Here is a 21,429-nt window from a genome sequence, read left to right on the forward strand (position 1 = left end):
TCCTCGGTTATTGTCACAGCAGTGTATATCCACTCTCAAACCAAGACAAAGACGGCCCTCAAGGAACTTCACTGGACTTTATGCAAACTGGAAACCATACATCCAGAGGTTGCATTTATTGTAGCTGGGGATTTTAATTTGAGAACTAATTTGAGAACAAGGCTCCCTAAATTCTATCAGCATATCGAATGCAGTACACGAGCGAGTAACACACTCTAACTTCCACGATGCATACAAGGCCCTTCCCCGCCCTCTTTTTGGCAAATCTGATCATGACTCCATCTTGTTGCTCCCTTAATATAGGCAGAAACTAAAACAGGAAGCGCCACGCTTAGGTTTATTTCGATCACGTGGACTGGGATATGTTCAGGGTAGCCTCAGAGAATAACAATGAAGTATATGCTGACTCGGTGAGCGAGTTTATAAGGAAGTCTATAGGAGATGTTGTACCCACTGTGACTATTATAACCTTCCCTAACTAGAAACTGTGGATGGATGGCAGCATTCGTGCTAAACTGAAAGCACGTTCGACTGCATTTAATCATGGCAAGACAACTGGGAATATGGCTGAATACAAACAGTGTAGTTATTCCCTCCATAAGGCAATCAAACAAGCAAAGTGTCAGTATTGAGTCCAAGTGGAGTTGCAATTCAACGGCTCAAACACGAAACGTATATGTGCAGGGTCTACAGACAATCACGGATTACAAACAGAAAACCAGCCCCGTCGCGGACATCGACGTCTTGCTTCCAAACAAACAAACACCTTCTTTGCCCGTTTTGAGGATAATACAGTGCCACTGACCCACTACCAAAGACGGTGGGCACTCCTTCTCCTTGGCCGACGTGAGTAAAACATTTACACATGTTAACCCTCGCAAGGCTGCCGGTCCAGACGGCATCCCTAGCCGCGTCCTCAGAGCATGCGCAGACCAGCTGGCTGGCTGTTGTTTATGGACATATTCAATCAATCCATATCCCAGTCTACCTTTCCCCACATGCTTCAAGATGGCCACCATCATTCCCAAGAAAGCAAAGGTAACGGAACTAAATGACTATCGCCCCGTAGCACTCACTTCTGTCATCATGACGTGCTTTGAGAGACTAGTCAAGGATCATATTACCTCCACCCTACCTGTCACCCTAGACCCACTTCAATTTGCTTACCTCCCCAATAGGTCCACAGACGATGCAATCACCATTCCACTGCACACTGCCCTATCCCATCTGGACAAGAGCAATACCTATGTAAGAATGCTGTTCCTTGACTACAGCTCAGCATTCAATAGTATAGTACCCTCCAAACTCATCATTAAGCTGGGTCTCGACCCCACCCTGTGCAATTGAGTCCTGAACTCCCTGACAGGCCGCCCCCAGGTGATAAAGGTAGGAAACAACATCTCCACTCCGCTGATCCTCAACACTGGGGCCCCACAAGGGTGCGTCTTCATCCTCCTCCTGTACTCTCTGTTCACCCATGACTGCGTGGCCTCGCACGCCTCCAACTCAATCATCAAGTTTGCAGATGACACAACAGTGGTAGGCTTGATTACCAACAACGACGAGACAGCCTACGAGGGAGGAGTTGAGGGCTCTCAGAGTGTGGTGTCAGGAAAATAACCTCTCACTCAATGTCAGCAAAACAGAAGAGATGATCGTGGACTTCAGTAAATAGCAAAGGGAGCACCCCCCTATCCACATTGATGGGACAGCAGTGGAGAAGGTGGAAAGTTTTAAGTTCCTTGGTGTACATATCACAGACAAACTGAAATGGTCCACCCACACAGACAGTGTGGTGAAGGCGCAACAGTGCCTCTTCAACCTCAGTAGGCTTAAAAAATGTGGCTTGAATTCAAAAACCATCACTAACTTTTACAGGTGCACAATTGAGAGCATCCAATCGGGCTGTTTTACCACCTGGTACGGCAACTGCACCGTCCACAACTGCAGGTCTCTCCAGAGGGTGGTGCGGTCTGCACAACGCATCACTGGGGGAAAACTACCTGCCCTCCAGGACACCTACAACACCCGTTGTCACAGGAAGGCAAAAAAGATCATCAAGGACAATAACCACCTGAGCAACTGCCTGTTCACCCCACTTCCATCCAGAAGGCGAGGTCAGTACAGGTGCATCAAAGCTGGGACTGAGAGATTGAAAAACAGCTTCTATCTCAAAGCCATCAGATTGTTAAACAGCCATCACTAGCACAGAGAGGCGGCTGCCTAACTACAGACTTGATATCATTGGCCACTTTAATAAATGGAACACTAGTCACTTTAATAACGGCACTTTAAAGAATGTTTACATATCTCGCATTACTCATCTCATGTATATGCTGTATACTGTATTCTTCACTATCTATTCTATACTATCTATTGCATCTTAGCCGCTCTGTCACTGCTCATCCATTTATTTTATATATTCTTATCCCATTCCTTTACTAGATTGTGTGTATTAGGTTTTGTTGTGGAATTGTTGACCTGTTATTATCTGTTAGATACTGCTGCACTGTCGGATCTAGAAGCATAAGCATTTCGCTACACTCGCAATAGCATCTGCTAACTATGTGTATGTGACCAATAACATTTGCTTTGATCATGAAAGACATTGAGGCAAAGATGACAGGCCTAGTCGCAAACTAGAACTCAATTGATTGAACACAAAGTTGATTTCAATATGATTGAAATAGGCTATATAGGCCCATGTAGCCTATGTATATTTGAATGCAGTCATTTCGGTTTTCATTTGACGCATAATTTTATCCTTTCTTTTATCCTTTTTGGTAATGATTGCAAATACTTTGACAACTTGTACAGTTGAAGTCGAAGGTTTACATACACCTTAGCCAAATACATTTAAACTCAGTTTTTCACAATTCCTGACATTTAATCCTAGTAAAAACTCCCTGTCTTAGGTCAGTTAAGATCTCCACTTTATTTTAAGAATATGAAATGTCAGAATAATAGTTGAGAGAGAATTATTTATTTCAGCTTTTATTTCTTTCATCACATTCCCAGTGGATCAGAAGTTCACATACACTCAATTAGTATTTGGTAGCGTTGCCTTTAAATTGTTTAACTTGGGTCAAACGATTAGGGTAGCCTTCCACAAGCTTCCCACAATAAGTTGGGTGAATTTTGGCCCATTCCTCCTGACAGAGCTGGTGTAACCGAGTCAGGATTGTAGGCCTCCGTGCTCGCACACGCTTTTTCAGTTTTCTATAGGATTGATGTCAGGGCTTTGTGATGGCCACTCCAATACCATGACTTTGTTGTCCTTAAGCCATTTAGCCACAACTTTGGAAGTATGCTTGGACCCATTTGCGTCCAAGCTTTAACTTACTGACTGATGTCTTGAGATGTTGCTTCAATGTATCCACATAATCTTCTTGCCCCATGATTCCATCTATTTTGTGAAGTGCACCAGTCCCTCCTGCAGCAAAGCACCCCCACAACATGATGCTGCCACCCCCGTGCTTCATGATTGGGATGGTGTTCTTTGGCTTGCACGCCTTCCCTCTTTTTCCTCCAAACATAACGATGGTCATTATGGCCAAACAGTTCTATTTTTGTTTCTTCAGACCAGAGGACATTTCTCCAAAAAGTACGATCTGAATGGCCTTTCAGGTTATATTGATATAGGACTCGTTTAACATTGGATATAGATACTTTTGAACCTGTTTCTGCCAGCATCTTCACAAGGTCCTTTGCTGTTGTTCTGGGATTGATTTGCACTTTTCGCACCAAAGTACGTTCATCTCTAGGAAACAGAACGCGTCTCCTTCCTGAGTGGCATGACGGCTGCTTGGTCCCATGGTGTTTATACTTGCGTACAGATGAATATGGTACCTTCAGGCATTTTAAAATTGCTCCCAAGGATGAACCAGACTTGTGGAGGTCTACAATTTTTTTTCCGAGGTCTTAGCTGATTTCTTTAGATTTTCCCCTGATGTCAAGCAAATGGGCACTGAGTTTGAAGGTAGGCCTTGAAATACATCCACAGGTACACCTCCAATTGACTTAAATGATGTCAATTAGCGTATCAGAAGCTTCTAAAGCCATGACATAATTTCTGGAATTTTCTAAACTGTTTAAAGGCACAGTCAACTTAGTGTATGTAATCTTCTGACCCACTGGAATTGTGATACAGTGAATTATAAGTGAAATAATCTGTCTGTAAACAATTGTTGGAAAAATGACTTGTGTCATGCAAAGTAGATGTCCTACCTGACTTGCCAAAACTATAGTTTGTTAACAATACATTTGTGGAGTGGTTGAAATTTTAACGACTCCAACCTAAGTGCATGTTAACTTCCGACTTCAACTGTATGTATAGTCAACTTCGTTTTGAAGTTATCGGCAGTCAGTCAGACAGATATACTCTTAGAAAAATAGGTGCTATCTAAAACCTTGTGCTTCTACATCTGCATTGCTTGCTCTTTGGGGTTTTAGACTGAATTTCTGTATAAGTACTTTGTGACATCTGCTAATGTAAAAAGCGCTTTATAAATACATTTGATTGATTTGATTGATTGGTTCATAATCTGTCCCCATAGGAGAACCCTTTGAAGAACCCTTTTTGTTTGCAGGTAGAACCGTTTTTGGTTCCAGGTACAACCCTTATGGGTTCCATGTAAAACCATTTCTACAGAGGTTAATATGTAGAACCAAAACGGGTTCTCCTATGGGGACAGCCAAAGAACAATTTTGGAACCCTTTTTTCTAAGAGTGCGAAGGTTTTTAAGAGCTACGTTACTAAGGAAGACTCTGGGAAACAACCCGGCTACTAAAGATACATCGTTAGAAGAGGTTCTGACGATGATCTAAACACTACGAAGGCGCTTGTAAAGCAGGCTCTGGCCCATATTAAATGATCCAACCTTGCTCTACTGAATAGCCTACGCCTACAACTCTAGCGTTCTTTAGTGGAGCCGAGATTTCTTTGTAAATACATCTAGCTACAACTTTGGCATGCATAAGCTGATCCAAACCTGCAGGGCCTTCTTAATAAAGCTACAACTTTGTCTGATGCAGCATTAGTTAATCCAATCCTGCTCTTGTGTTCACTGCATCAGACTTACTCAAGAGTTGTCTTTTCTAGATACACAACATCAATCAGAAAGTATTGCTCAACACAGTGCTTTGCTGTGGATACATCAAGCTATAATGTAAGTGAAAGTGCAAAGTTCATAGGGCTGTAAAAGAAAAAATCACCCAGTGACAGTCAGGTCATTAACTAAAGGGCTTGCCAAATAAAAGCAGCGTTGGAAGTTATGGAAGTGCTCCTGGCTGTGAGTTTCCTGTGTGGAGCTGAGGCTGTGGATATAGGTTTCACAAGGGGTGGGATACGCTATGCAGCAACAGGTAAAAACATATGCAACTCACACACCCGATGAAGCTAGATGAGGTTTCACCTGCCCTCAACCACAATGAGAGGAGTGAGAAACATGTCTTATATTTCAGATAATGCTAGTACCTATTGTTGGAAGACCCAACTGCTCCACAAAGGAAATGTGCTATTCAGTACTCTAACCCAAGATCAAACAGCTGATGGAAAAACAAGTTTTATTAACAATTAACTGTTGTCTCTTGAAATGAGTTGTGTTACTTTGAAAGTAGAACATTACCGACATAAACCCCTTGCTGCTAGTTCTCACTACGGCCAATCAATTAGACCTGATATAGTCCTGCATATCCCTTCAACAGTGTATATGGTGCATTGGAACCTCTTCACTTGTTCTCTGGTCCAGGATCAGTTTTCTCCTCCTTGCCACAGTCTCCCTCAGATGAGCTCACTGACAAATTTCGCCCACATTTCTGGGGTTCTGCCTGAGAATTCCCAGCAGAATTCCTGTTCCCATCCCATTCCCACTCCGCACGCCTGTGCAGAACCGATTTTTATAATTCCCTGGCTGCTTCCAGAGGGCTGGTGCGAGGTGAGAGTTTGGGAAAATGGTCTTCTGGAGACAAAGCGCAGCAGAGCAGATGATTTTGACCCCTACACACCCAAAGCCCGGCAACTGTGAGCTTAAGCTAAGAGAGAACTCAAGAGAGATAAAACCTAAATAAAAAAACAACACAAGAGTGTAAGCCAAAAGAGAGTTCATAGAAAACTGAAACAAAATAGTTGTGCAGCAGGTAGTGTGATCTTGTTGGAGACAGACAGACACCGCAAGCGATCAAAGGCATGATCAAAGGTGCCAATCTGCAGCGTGTGTCTACTGGCTAGACTACTAAAGCCAAGCTCATTAAGGTGTTACACCTGGGTGAATCTCCAGACATTCTTTGAATTCTCATCAAACAGTGGATCTGTAATTGTCAGTAGCATTCTTTTCAACAGTTTCTGTTTTCTGTTTTTTATTATTTTTTTAAATTAGAAGTTTGACATTATATTTGGTTTATTTGGATCTTTTGACTGAAACATTGGAATAGAAAGCACTACAAATTGTGTCAAAAATAATAACTTAAGATGCCCCCTATTCTCCAAACAAGATGGTATATTCCATTAATTGTGGTAGTTGGAACAACCGAGAGCCGAAAGTAGGCTACATGTTTTATTATACATGGAATAATATTATTTTCCACCTTTACTGTGAGCCCAGCGCAGAGCATGGCCACAGCAGCCAAAGTCAACAAGCTGTGTCCTCGGTGTAGCCACACGAGAACGACCCTATGGGTAGAGTTGCCAGTTCTGCTTCCAAACACACACATTCCTTCCAAACAAGAACGTGCCCAATACTCTAATTCTCCCTCTGTGGCGGTGTGGCGAAAGGGACTGAAGCCCAGGAAAAAAAGTATGCGTGTGTGTGTCCACATATGTGTGTGTGAGACACTGCCAGTAGACACACAGGCTGCAGAGTTGCCCGGAGCCAGCCAACAACATTGGGGTTTGGATGTGCCACATTATGACTGGTTAGCTCTTCTACCCCACATCTAACAGGGTGCGATACAGACTTACCTGACTCTGCCTTCTTTCCCCTGGTAGGCTACGCTACACTACTGTAATGCACTGTAGTTACTCTATGCAAACAAAACAGCAGGGAAGCGATATTAGCTGTCATGTCTTGTTAAATGATCTAATTGAAATCACAGCACCAATTTCCCCACAGCCACAGTCTGTCTTCCTTTTACTGCACGTTTCAACACAGCACTGAGGCACTGAGTCGCTGTGGAACTTAACAGGCTACGCTGTCCTGACAGTATTTTGATATGGTCTTGGATGGTGTGTGTGCATGCGTGAGTGCATGCCTGCATGCATGTATGTGTATGGTGAGTGTGGGCTACAGATGAAGCCTTAGTGTGATAATGACTAAAGCTTTAGGCTTGCCTTACCTCTCAGACAATACACCAGAGCACATCAGGAATTCCTTCACTAACACAGCAGGACACATTCGGACTGTGTCGCCATGGTAACCACAGCAGCTTGTCCATGGCAGCAGTCTGTGGGCCCCAGTAGGTTCCTGTAAGAGGGCGATATGGCCGTGTCCTGCTCAAAGACCTGCTGTCACTGTTCTAAACTCAGAACAATGGACCTCTGGTGAGAGGGGACACGTCACATATGTCACACACACACTGTAAATGCATCGCATAACCCTACTGCTTGCGAAGAGACAGCTTGCTCTGTCATTGACAAAGTCCCAGTGGGCACCGATGATAACAATTTATGACTTTTGGTCCAGCACTGTTATGACTCAACACATGTGATACACAAAGATTAATTTATCCAATACAAGATGGTTTCACAAACCAGCTAGGATTCAATTGTGACATATGACACAGTTGACACGATATTAAACATCTGTCTTTTGAGTTCCTTGAAAAAGAGGTTTACAATGTCGCTGTATTGAGAAAACATTCTCCAAACATCTACTGGGATTTAAGACTGCACGAGCTCTTTCATTTGCCTTTTGGTTTTATGTGTGTGTGTGTGTGTGTGTGTGTGTGTGTGTGTGTGTACAAAGGGAAGCAGCGAGCAGCATTGCGCCACATAGAGTCATCCTGCTATTCTCTTTCTCCACTCCAGAGAATGTTAACAGCCCTTCCAATCAAACAGCGCAGTATGTCTGATAACAACAAATAAGGGGTTCTTGCTCCCTGACAGTCCTGACTTACGACAGGATTATAGGTAATTTAGTACCATGACCTCTGTAGCTCAGTTGGTAGAGCATGGCACTTGTAATGCCAGGATAGTGGGTTTGATTCCTGGGACCCATACTTAAAATGCATGCATGACTGTATGTCACTCTGGATAAAAACTTCTGCTAACTGGCAAATTATATATATATTATGTTACAAACCAAAACAGAAAAACAGACTCTCTCTCACTAATGGCCTACAGTACTTCTCACAACAGAACAAAAGGCACCCTTGAAACAGTACAAAAGTGCCCTGCAGTACAGAACTCCTGGTTGAATTAACTAAAGAGATAATCAAGACCTTTGAAATATCAAACTAGCTATCATCACCACAAAAGAGCAACCCACTGGGCACACACTGGTTGAATCAACGTAAACTTAACGTTAGATTGTCTTCTGTGCCCAATGGGAAGACTCATGACATGTCTGATGGAACTCCAGTTGTCAATGTCCCACAAAAATCCAGTTGTTTATGAAGGAACATAGAAAAGCAAATGGAACATTGCGCAATAGGAATTAGTGAGGACCTGGGGAAGGTCAAAACCATTTAAGATGATGAATGATAGCTATCTTTTAAAAGCAAGTCCTGTAAAAACTCTGGAGAGGTTCCTGGTAAACTGTATGACATGACATCACACAGAGCTTTCTATGTCTCTCGTACATCTTTCAAACGAATACGTTTTTCGTCTACTTTTCTTTATATATGTACTGTATTGCCAGTGACAAACCCGATACTTTTATTTCCACTAACTGACCTAGTCATGATTGAGGTAAAGGTCAGGCACTGACGTTGGGCGATTAGGCATGGCTCACAGTCTGCGTTCCAATTCAACCCAAAGGTTTTTGATGGAGTTGAGGACAGGGCTCTGTGCAGGCCAGTCAAGTTCTTCCACACCGATCTCGACAAACCATTTCTGTATGGACCTCGCTTTGTGCACGGGTGCATTGTCATGCTGAAACAGGAAAGGGCCTTACCCAAACTGTTGCCACAAAGTTGGAAGAACAGAATCGTCAAGAATGTCATTGCATGCTGTAATGTTAAAATTTCCCTTCACTGGAACTAAGTGGCCTAAGCCGAACCATAAAAAACAGCCTCAGACCATCATTCCTCCTCTACCAAACTTTACAGTTGGCCCTTTGCATTGGGGCAGGTAGCGTTCTCCTGGCATCCGACAAACCCAGAGTTGTCCATCTGACTGCCAGATTGTGAAGCGTGATTCATCACTCCAGAGAACGCGTTACCACGGACCCAGATTCCAATAGTGGTGAGCTTTACACCATTCCAGCTGACGCTTGGCATTGCACATGGTGATCTTAGGCTTGTGTGTGTCTGCTCGGCCATGGAAACCCATTTCATGAAGCTCCCAACGAACAGTTCTTGTGCTGACTTTGCCTCCAGAGAAAGTTTGGAACTCACCACTTAGCTCCTAGACATTTCCACTTCACAATAACAACACTTCCAGTTGACCGGGGCACCTCTATTAGGGCAGACATTTGATGAACCGACTTGTTGAGAAGGTGGCATCTTATGACGGTGCCATGTTGAAAGTCACTGAGCTCTTTAGTAAGGCCATTCTACTGCCAATATTTTCATTCAGTCCAGCTTTCCTTGAGGAAGCCCCCAACTGGTGTTATGGTAATTGTATTGTGTAGCAGCATTGTTAACTTCAGCTCACCCTACTTCTCCAGCCACCATTGTTTCCACCAAACAGTTTATAACACAACAAACTCTTGTGCTATACTACCCAGAGCTTACCTTCGCAGGTTTAATGAAAAGTCAACAGAGTAGCTACCTCTTCCTCCAGAGAGAGAATGAGATGCACAGCCAGGGCTGAACTGCTCCCTTGCTCTCTCTCTCTCGCTCTCTCTCTCTCTGTCGTACAGTAGAGTTCAGTACAGTAAAGTAGAGTATTGTTTAGTACAGTACTTTATTGTACTCAACTCTAGTGTGCTCTACTGTGTATTGTACTGAATTCTACTCCACTCTATTCTACTGTACAGTACAAGACAGTACTGAACTATACACTACTTGTTTTTACTGTACTGAACTACACTGTACTTTTCTTTTCTTTAAAATACTGTACTCTACTGTGCTGTACTGTACTGTACTGTATTGTACTGTACTGTACTGTGCTGTCCAAACTTGTGAAACAGACTTCTATGATTGGTTTTTCTGAAAGATGAGTTTTCTGGAAGATGTGATCTAAGACCCCCTTTTCATCTGTTTGACCAGAAATCAAAGCCCTTGCTTTTTCTTCATTTCTAGGATGGAAAATTATATATATATTTTTTATATATGCCTTAATAATTAAAAAAATAAAATTAGACACAGCTTTCATTTGATACCCAATTTGACATGCTCATATGAACTTTACATGTTGGTGGTCAAAGTACTATCAAAGTACTGTACAAACATATACAAAAGCACACGTGAAAACACACAAGCTCACATGCATGCATTGCACACAGCCACACACACAAGCATGCACACACCCACATCTGCATTAACCCCCTTTTTATTTGCACTGACTCTATGCACACTCACTGGACTCTGCATATTGACGCCACACACACACACACACACACACACACAGTACTCTGCTGCTACTCTGTTTATTATCTATCCTGATTTCCAAGTCACTTTTACCCCTACCTACATGTACATAATATTACCTCAATTACCTCGTACCCCCAGCACATTGACTCAGTACCGGTACTCCTTGTATAGTATCGTTATTGTTGTTTTATTCTGTTACTAATCCCATGAAAATGTTTAGAAAATGTTTCTGATTTGATTTGACGTATAAGCATACAACCGACACAAAGATACTATACCTGTGCATAGTGTGTGGAGTTCAAAATATACAAAACAGTCAAACTTACAATAAATACACATTAAATATGCATGTTACTGTTTCAGTCCCATAGTAAAAAAAAGATTCACAGAAAGTACAAAAGGAAATCCCCCCAAACCAAAACACATACACACACAGTTAACACACACTGTTTAAAGGCTCATTTTGCCATACCTTTCTCAGCTGGATGAGCCCTGTAGAAGTGCTCTTGCACTGGTTTTTCATTTTGTGAAATCTGACACTGGATGAGGCAGCATTCACTCGCATGATTTCCTTTAGATCAAAATGTCATTTATCCCCTTTCTCCTTCGGTTTTGCACCCCTACCCCTGCCTCCGAGCTGCTCTCTCACTTAACATAGCCCCTTGCCTCTTCTTCCAAGCAGCCAAAGAGCTTCTCCAAGTTTCTCCACAAACTTGTTTGAAAAAGGACTAGGCAGTCCCTCCCCTTTCAGCCTAAATGTTTTCAGTTATTCTCTCTCAAACACTCACTCGGACTATCTTCTCTTTCAATGATGTTGCCTCTCTCTCTCTCAAACTTTCCCACCCCTCCTCTCATGGCCCCCTCCCTCCCTCTCTATAGTACCTCCCTCCCTCCTCCTCTCCCTTTCCATCATCAGCTCAGCTCAACCCATACCCCCAACCCCCCCACCGTTGAACTAATCTGCAGCTGGCTGGGAGAATGAAGCCCTGGTTTCCAGGGAAACGGAGTGTCCTGCTCAAAAGAGGAATGGAGCAGGAAGGGGCAAAACTGAGAATAACTGAAAGCATAAATAAGGGCCTCCTCCGGGAGCCAATTAAAAGCTCTGAAGGGCCTCTCTTCCTCTCTTTGAGGGGACAGTGGGGGCCTGGCTTTCCTGCCCTCCACTGTCTTTATCTCTTATAGTAGCTTTTATTTACTGACCAGTGACCAGTCCACAAACCACCCAATAGAACCACAGCAGCAACATGTGTTTAATGCAATATGTTTTGGTAGCTACAAATGGCCCGTTGTTCCTCTGCCCTAACATGGGATGACAATGTTTTGGTTGATTTCCAGTAATTCAGTAATTGCAGGTGAATTAATGGTTTTAAAGATAGTTTATAGTTACCTCACTAGATGACTGACACATGAGACTCCCACTGTCTCAGAAAAAAAGAGCGACAGATTGAGTGAAAATATAAGTTAGATGTGAGTCTGACATTTTGATGACAATTAAGGCTAATAAAGGCATAGGAGTGTATGTTTATTGTATCAGTAAAACATAACTACTTGTTTGGTTCAGCGGAGGCTGCTGAGGGGAAGACAGCTCCTGATAATGGCTGGAATGGAGTCAATGGAATGAAATCAAACACATCAAAGACATGGTTTCCATGTGGTTGGTACCCTTCCATCCTCCCCTCAGCAGCCTCCACTGGTGTGGTTATAGTCTCTCTGGGTTCTCACTGGGAGAGTTCAATGAGTTGAACTAAACTACCTTACCCTTTCCTAGGCTACCTTTCACAAATATCAGTGACTCCAACATGGCATAGAACCACAGCAACAAACTCTGTGACCTTCAGGGCCAAGGTCTGACCTCTCCCTTTGAAGTGCAGGAGAGATTTGAAAAGCCTGCATTTCCCCATCAATGGCTGAGGGGACAGGATGGTGGCAATAACATCTGTTTGGCATTTCTCCTAACTTTTGTGTGGATAGATCCCCATTTCCTTGTCCTCTCTACTCAACAGCTGGGATGTGGAGGCCCTCTGTCCAGAGAGAGACGCACCATGACTAGGAATGATACTATCAGTTTTTGATAGATGAAGCCCTATCGATGACAACATGTTCAATTAAATAATTGATCAAATGATAATGCAAACACTTGGACAGCTATTCTAAGCACTGAAACCATTGTCTGTATCTCACCTTCTCCTCTGTCTCCCTCTTTTGGACAACCCAACATCTGCACAGTGAATGTGTGAATTCCTGCACAAAACATATGTATTTGATAAAAAGTTCTTTAAAAACGTAAAAACCTAAGCTTAATATATTGAAATAACTTGATCATGTTGGAGGCATATTACCTCACGAGGAGTTTCCCCCAACCTATTACATTATTATATGGATGTGGCTGTTTTTTTATTAGGTGCCTATCGCTTTAAGACTTCGGCATCTGGGGTGTAATCATTACGCAAAACAGTTGCAAACGTGAAACGAAAACTAGCGTTTCTATTGACAGATTCGGCTAGGTCCCGCTCTGTTTGATGAACCTATCCAATAGAAACGCTAGTTACTGATGCACAATAAAACTTTTGCAACTATTTGGATAAATGATTACACCCCTGTAAAGTGACGTAGACATCCGGAAGTTACCCGTTGTTTTGCAATTATGTTTTCAATGAAAATATATGCTAGTTGAGGTTGATATCTTTTATTGAATGATTTAATAATATATTAGCTAGGGTTGAGCGTGCTGCATGTTGACTGAAGAAAGGACATGACGGTTTGATTGGTCACGTACTCATTTTGAGGTAATATGTGTTTACATGGCAATAGACTAGTCATATTACTCATAGCTAGCTAACGTAGCTAAGCAAGCCTCTGTATCACAGTTCAGCTATATAGCCTAGGCTTAATGACTGTAGCCCCTTAAATTAATGTCAAAATATACCTTGCAGTCCTTTGATACTAGCTAGTTGAACTTATTTGGAATTCTTCTTGATTTGCAGTGGGACATGTTTTCAAAGAGGACATAGGTGGGCTATGTCTGTCCTCAGCTATGACGCATCTGTGGAATTGTGAGCAAGCGGTTCGAAGGGGCAATGATTGGAAGCCAATTATCAATATCTGTCAGCAATTGAAGCTGTAAGGTGGATAACTTCCAAACAGTAATAGCTATGTTTAGTCACTATTGTGAAAACGTGTGGACAATGTTTTATCTATAATTTTAGACTTTTTCAAATCTATTTTTTAAATTACGTGTTAGCGATATTATCATCATAGTTATGGCTGCATTGAGTGCCAGAAGCTTCCTCTTAAACCTAAGGTACACCGTCCATAGAGTTGGAAGTTCTGTAAGAGTCCAACTCATACCTAGCACTAGAACATGTCTTGTCAAACGAGGCCAGATTTTAACCCAGATGCCAAAAGTCACCCTGCTGTGCTGGGGAGCAGTGAATGCCACATCCTGTATGGCAAGATGCCAAGAGGCCTTCCTGGCACCCCAGACTACAGACAGGAAGTCTATAGCCAAAGTCCAGGTGCACAAGCTGGTGTTCTTCTTGCGCCTCAGCCTGCGCGCCCTGGTGTTACTCCTGAAGTTCGGCCCGATCCTGTTGCTCTATCCTCTGACTGTCATCTCCTCTTACTGGGCCTCTCGCTGGCTGGATGCCCTGCTGTGGGTCACTGAGACCTCTGGTCCTACCTTCATTAAGCTGGGCCAGTGGGCCAGCACACGCAGGGACATCTTCTCCCAGGACTTCTGCGAATGTTTTTCCAGGCTGCACGTGCGTGTGCGTCCCCACTGCTGGGCCCACACCAAGCAGTGTCTGCGCCGAGCATTCGGGGAGGGCTGGAGGAGGCTGTTTGTGTTTGAGGGCAGGGAGCCTGTGGGTTCAGGATGCGTGGCTCAGGTGTACCGGGGATGGGCCAGGGTGGACAGCGTGGAGGACACAGCCTTCCAGGCCCTAGTGGAGGAGATGGAGAGAGAGGATATGCTGGAGGCCTGGGAGATCCTGGGACTAAAGGGTGTCCTGGGGACTTTTAGGGGGCTGTGGAAGGGGAAAGAGGATGAGGAGGACGAGGGCCATCATGAAACCAGGGAGAGGAGCTACACAGACGCTAATGAGGACGGTACAGAGAAAGAGCATCTGATTCCTGTAGCTATTAAGGTGGGTATCAGTCAACATGAGGGAAAGTATGAATGGAAATCTATGCAGTGCATTCGGAAGTATTCAGACTAGAGGCCGACCGATTAATCGGAATGGCCGATTAATTAGGGACAATTTCAAGTTTTCATAACAATCGGAAATCGGTATTTTTGGGCGCCATGTGGAGTCTTCAATATTCCCAGGTAAGAAATTTTAGGTCGTAGTTATTATAGGAATTATAAGACTATTTCTCTCTATACCATTTGTATTTCATTAACCTTTGACTATTGGATGTTCTTATAGGCACTTTAGTATTGCCAGTGTAACAGTATAGCTTCCATCCCGCTCCTCGCCGCTACCTGGGCTCGAACCAGGAACACATCGACAACAACCACACTCGAAGCAGCGTTACCCATGTAGAGCAAGGGGAACAACCACTCCAAGTCTGAGGGAGTGACATTTGAAACGCTATTAGCGCGCACCCCGCTAACTAGCTAGCCATTTCACATCGGTTACAACAGCCTAATCTCGGGAGTTGATGGGATTGAAGTCATAAACAGCGCAATGCTTTATGTACAGCGAAACGTATGAAAGTGCTGTTTGAATGAATGCTTACGAGCCTGCTGGTGCCTACCACTGCTCAGTCAGACTCCTCTATCAAATCATAGACGTAATTATAACATAATAAAACACAGTAATACGAGCCGTAGGTCATTAATATGGTCGAATCCGGAAACTATCATCTCGAAAACAAGACGTTTATTCTTTCAATGAAATACGGAACCGTTCCGTATTTTATCTAACGGGTGGCATCCATAAGTCTAAATATTGCTGTTACATTGCACAACCTTCAATGTTATGTCATAATTACGTAAAATTCTGGCAAATGAGGTGGCCCAAACTGTTGCATATACACTGAGAAGTGACACAATTTCACCTGATTAATATTGCCTGCTAACCTGGATTTCTTTTAGCTAAATATGCAGGTTTAGAAATATATACTTCATATATACTTCTGTGTATTGATTTTAAGAAAGGCATTGATGTTTATGGTTAGGTACACGTTGGAGCAACGATACGCACCGCATCGATTATATGCAACGCAGGACACGCTAGATAAACTAGTAATATCATCAACCATGTGTAGTTAACTAGTGATTATGATTGATTGATTTTTATAAGATAAGTTTAATGCTAGCTAGCAACTTACCTTGGCTTCTACTGCATTCGGGTAACAGGCAGGCTCCTCATGGAGTGCAATGTAATCAGGTGGTTAGAGCGTTGGACTAGTTAACTGTAAGGTTGCAATACTGAATCCCCCGAGCTGACAAGGTCGTTGTGCCCCTGAACAAGGCAGTTAACCCACCGTTTCTAGGCCGTCATTGAAATTAAGAATGTGTTCTTAACTGACTTGACTAGTTAAATAAGGGTGTAAAAAAAAAAAGATGGCCAAAAATACCGATTTCCGATTGTTATGAAAACTTGAAATTGGCCCTAATTAATCGGCCATTAAGATTAATCGGTCGACCTCTAATACAGTTGAAGTCGGATGTTTACATGCACCTTAGCCAAGTACATTTAAATCAGTTTTTCACAATTCCTGACATTTAATCCTTGTAAAAATTCCCTTCAGTCAGTTAGGATCACCACTTTATTTTAAGAATGTGAAATGTAGGAATAATAGTAGAGAATGATATTTCAGCTTTTGTTCCTTTCATCACAGTCCCAGTGGGTCAGAAGTTTACATACACTCAATTAGTATTTGGTAGCATTGCTTTAAATTGTTTAACTTGGGTCAAACATTTCGGGTAGCCTTCCACAAGCTTCCCACAATAAGTTGGGTGAGTTTTGGCACATTCCTCCTGACAGAGCTGGTGTAACTGAGTCAGGTTTGTGGGCCTCCTTGCTCGCACACGCTTTTTCAGTTCTGCCCACACATTTTCTATAGGATTGATGTCAGGGCTTGGTGATGGCCACTCCAATACCTTGACTTTGTTGTCCTTTAGCCATTTTGCAACAACTTTGGAAGTTTGCTTGGGGTCATTGTCCATTTGGAAGATTCCATTTGCGACCAAGCTTTAACTTCCTGACTGATGTCTTGAGATGTTGTTTCAATGTATCCACATAATCTTCCTCCCTCATGACGCCATCTATTTTGTGAAGTGCATCAGTCCCTCCTGCAGCAAAGCACCCCCACAACATGATGCTGCCACCCGGTGTTTTATGGTTGGAATGTTGTTCTTCGGCTTGCAAGCCTCCCCTTTTTTCCTCCAAACATAATGATGGTCATTATGGCCAAACAGTTCTTTTTTTGTTTCATCAGACCAGAGGACATTTCTCCAAAAAGTATGATCTTTGTCCCCATGTGCAGTTGCAAACCGTAGTTTGGCTTTTTTAATGGCGGTTTTGGAGCAGTGGCTTCTTACTTGCTGAGCGGCCTTTCAGGTTATGTCGAAATATGACTCGTTTTACTGTGGATATAGATACTTTTGTACCTGTTTCCTCCAGCATCTTCACAAGGTCCTTTGCTGTTGTTCTGGAATTGATTTGCACTTTTCGCACTAATGTACGTTCATCTCTAGGAGACAGAACGCGTCTCCTTCTTGAGCGGTATGACGGCTGCGTGGTCCCACTTGCGTACTATTGTTTGTACAGATGAACGTGGTACCTTCAGGCATTTGGAAATTTCTCCCAAGGATGAACCAGACTTGTGGAGGTGTACAATTTTTTTCCTGAGTTCTTGGCTGACTTCTTTTGATTTTCCCATGATGTCAAGCAATTGCTTTCATGGAGGACTGGCTTGACTTCAGGATGACCACACAATTTATTTTCATCATGAGCAAAAGCTATTGGTTTTCCACCTAAAGCTGCAAATGGTTAATTGAACAGGGAAAAAAACAACACTTGATTCACAGGGAATACATTACATAGGATGAAAAAGCAATACTCCAAGTCGCAGCTCCATATTACTTGTCAGATATAGAGAACTGATACTGTATGGCTTTTGACCATTTTATTGGATTCCTCACGTCTTACTCAGGTAGGAAAAATGTTGGTTCAAATCTGATTTTGGGTACTATATTTGAATATTATGTGAATCCAAATATTTTTAAAGGGCCAATTTGGATGCAATCAATTAGCTTAATTGAACAAAATAATGTTTCAGGAATGCTAATCTGATCTGTTTCTAACTACAGAAACAATTTCGGCACAATCTGAGATTGGGGGGGTGTTTTTGAATTGACATGGAAGGACTCTAGGGCCAGAGGTGTGAAGGGCCAGTTTACTACGCATAACCTAGGCTCTAGAGGGGAAGGGGAGCCTACTGCAGGAGTTTGAAAGTTAGAGTTTGTGTCCCTGAGAGAGGGTGTGCTAAAAGTCACAGGCAGGGAATTCGTTAAATGTTTTGAGGTGCCAATAACTGCACATCTGTACTCAAATTGACTTATTATATATGGGACATGATTTTGTTAGGAAACAACATGCAATAAATGCCCTCCTCTTTCTTCATCTCCTCCTCTTCTCTCTGTCCAGGTGCTTCATCCAGGGATCAGGAGACAGGTAGAGATTGACATGCTACTGATGAGGGCAGGCAGCTGGCTCATCAACTGTCTGCCTGGATTCAAATGGCTCAGCCTGCCTGAGATAGTGGAGGAGTTTGAGGTGCTCATGACCAAACAGGTAGACAACTCCAGTACACACACACTTTGAGTGCCAATTGAATAGCTGTAGGTTTGAACTATTTCAAGTGCAGTTTTTAGGGATTGAATATCCTGTTTTATTGCAGATTGACCTGCGGTTTGAAGCCAATAACATCGAAAAATTCCGGGAGAATTTCAAGGATGTTGATTTTGTCAAGTTCCCAACTCCTCTTCGACCATTTGTCACCAGGTCAATTTTAGTGGAAACCTTTGAGGTGAGTTGAGACGGCACCTTCACCACAATGCCAAATATGAATAGAAGAAAGTAATGACACAACACCAGTAAAAAAATCTATGGGAGAGGTTGAATAATAGTGATGCGCAGTTCAAACGATTTGTTCTTTTTGAACGACTCTTTTTACTGAGTCGAGTCACGTTTTGGCCGGCTTGCCACAATGAGTCCTACAGCAGGATTAATACATGCTCCTCCGGCTCAGCGGCTCCAGGTGACGTGCTCTGACCAACAACTGTCTATCATATGTGCACGTCGAAAAATAGATCATGCTGCAGGCATCATAGAGAATGAAGACATGCTTAACAACTGATTGTTGATCACATGGTGCTAGAATGAATGCAATTGATTGATTATGGATTGTTATGATGGACACAGTGTTGTAGAACCAAAACATACACAGTCTCTGCTCAACGAACTTGAACTCGAGAACTAATTGTTTGGGGGGCTGCTGCAGTTCGCCAAGCGATATTGTGCTTATCACCCTCACGACAGTCAAGCAATTGCATTCCGTCATGAGTCATTCACACTCTAGTCAAGTTGCGGCCGCAACTGGACCTTGTTTCAAAGGAACCTATAAATCATTTTATTTGTATGTCTAGCAGGCACAAATGCCAGTTGTTTAAAGCACACTTTTACAAGTCTGTCACAAATGTCAGCTCCAATATGCCCCCTATGGTGAACGAGTATTTTGTGTTAAGTTTTCAGTTCATCGTTTACCAGTAGTGGGTCCTGCTTGCTCTGGGCATTACTGAATCAAATGAATGATATTAGTCGAAAGAGACAACTTAACCATCGCTATTGAATAAGTAACCTGTTTACTGTTTCAGGAGAGTGAGCCCATCTCCAACTACCTGAGACCGGAGGTCCCTCTAAAGGTGAAACAGAGAATTGCCAGGATGGGAGTGGAGACACTTCTCAAGATGGTGAGGGCCTAAGCATGTCCCTCATTGTGACATTTGCAACTGGAAATCCATATTTGAAACCCTTCATATACCTTCTTCTTTCTTAACATTGAATCAAGCTTACCAGCTCCGTATCCTCCTATGTGTGTTTGTATAGGTGTTTGTGGATAACTTTGTGCATGCGGACCTGCACCCGGGTAACATCCTGGTCCAATGTAGCAGGGGTGGAGGGGACAACGACCCCCAGGAAAGGGTCACCCTGACGGACCTGTGCGACACAGTGGTGGTGAGCATGAGGCCGGCCCCGGCCCCTCTGCAGCTGGTGCTTCTGGACGCTGGCATCGTGGCACAGCTCAACGACAGAGACCGTAGGAACTTCAGAGCCGTGTTCACCGCTGTGGTGCTACGACAGGTGAGAGACGCACGCACCACACACAAACATGAATTTTGAACTTGCCCTAGAAGCTCCAGAGTAGGCCAAAGAGGGTTTATGAGGCTTCTCACTTGCCTTGAACATTGGGATGGGGTATCCAATGGTGTCATGAGCTTCTAACATCCATAGCTGTTATGTTTAGGGGGAACAGGTGGCAGAGCTGATCCTGAACCATGCCAGGACCAATGAGTGCCAGGACGTGTCACGGTTCAAGAAGGAGATGGCAGAGCTGGTGGACCATGCCCTCAGCAACACTCTCTCACTGGGGAAGGTCCAAGTAACTGATTTGCTATCCAGAGTCTTTGGATTGCTCATCACCCACAAGGTAAATAAAACCAGTCCTGGAGTGAGAGTCTAGTTTCAAAACCACCAACCTTTTCTGTAATATCAATAGTCATGGCTAGACATCTCACATTGACTTAATTTACTGAATATACAGTATATGAGTCTATTACCAAGACTTCTCTTGACCTTGTGGTTTGTTTGCCCCTCAGGTGAAGTTGGAGAGTAACTTTGCGTCCATTGTGTTTGCCATCATGGTGCTGGAGGGGCTGGGGAGGTCTCTGGACCCGAACCTGGACATACTGGAGCTGGCCAAGCCTCTGCTGCTCAAGAACGCTGCCTCCCTCCTCTGACCCCTCTCACCCGCATACCACCACATCTGAGCAACACAGAAATAGGCAGTGTTTGAGAGCATCACCGACTGAGCAGGCTGACATACAGTGGGGCAAAAAAAGTATTTAGTCAGCCACCAATTGTGCAAGTTCTCCCACTTAAAAAGATGAGGCCTGTAATTTTCATCATAGGTACACTTCAACTATGACAGACAAAATTATTATTTTTTTCTCCAGAAAATCACATTGTAGGATTTTTAATGAATTTATTTGCAAACTATGGTGGAAAATAAGTATTTGGTCAATAACAAAAGTTTATTTCAATACTTTGTTATATACCCTTTGTTGGCAATGACAGTGGTCAAACGTAAGTCTTCACAAGATTTTCACACACTGTTGCTGGTATTTTGGCCCATTCCTCCATGCAAGATCTCCTCTAGAGCAGTGATGTTTTGGGGCTGTTTTTTGCCCCAATGTATCTACAAATCATGTGTATGATGTAAGGTGATTTGTTGGTCAGTCAGCAGAATTGATGCTCTCAAACACAGCCATGGATATCTCATATTTAGGGCCCAGAGTTTCTTGGTCACATGGTCTGTAAAAAATCTTGGCCCTCTGCATGTTACATTAGTGACTGACTGAATATACCTTGTAGTGTACTTTTTACCTGTGAAATGTGAATAATTGCTTGATTTAAAGTATCCAAAAATCTCAACTACCCTGGTAAA

General features: G+C 43.1%; 2 protein-coding genes across 4 annotated transcripts in view; one reads left to right on the plus strand and one right to left on the minus strand.

The window, feature by feature from the left end:
- LOC112228501 (DENN domain-containing protein 2A-like) overlaps positions 1-11,506 on the minus strand; it is a 50,166-nt gene extending 38,660 nt beyond the window's left edge. For 2 of the 3 annotated variants that reach the window (XM_042302340.1, XM_042302303.1), the window contains exon 1: positions 11,165-11,506. The gene's annotated coding sequence lies outside the window, so the exon portion shown is untranslated. The remainder of the gene's footprint in view (positions 1-11,164) is intronic. The other variant, XM_042302362.1, reaches the window with a different exon arrangement.
- Positions 11,507-13,288: 1,782 nt separating this feature from the next.
- Positions 13,289-20,902, plus strand: adck2 (aarF domain containing kinase 2). Its single transcript, XM_024393669.2, has 8 exons — positions 13,289-13,478; positions 13,677-14,837; positions 18,351-18,497; positions 18,604-18,732; positions 19,580-19,675; positions 19,812-20,066; positions 20,230-20,412; positions 20,582-20,902. Exons 2-8 carry the CDS (start codon positions 13,953-13,955, stop codon positions 20,720-20,722), a joined length of 1,836 nt encoding a protein of 611 aa, XP_024249437.1. The 5' UTR covers positions 13,289-13,478; positions 13,677-13,952; the 3' UTR covers positions 20,723-20,902.
- The last annotated feature ends 527 nt before the right edge of the window (positions 20,903-21,429 follow it).

The sequence above is a fragment of the Oncorhynchus tshawytscha genome, linkage group LG01 (assembly GCF_018296145.1).
Source record: "Oncorhynchus tshawytscha isolate Ot180627B linkage group LG01, Otsh_v2.0, whole genome shotgun sequence".
Classification (NCBI taxonomy): Eukaryota; Metazoa; Chordata; class Actinopteri; order Salmoniformes; family Salmonidae; genus Oncorhynchus; species Oncorhynchus tshawytscha.

Bases quoted from the DNA above. Each gene is read 5' to 3' on its own strand.
- adck2 (XM_024393669.2), top strand. From the start codon at position 13,953: ATGGCTGCATTGAGTGCCAGAAGCTTCCTCTTAAACCTAAGGTACACC. The intron at 18,733-19,579 runs GTGAGTTGAGAC...TTACTGTTTCAG, and splicing joins TTTTAGTGGAAACCTTTGAG to GAGAGTGAGCCCATCTCCAA. The intron at 19,676-19,811 runs GTGAGGGCCTAA...GTGTTTGTATAG, and splicing joins TGGAGACACTTCTCAAGATG to GTGTTTGTGGATAACTTTGT.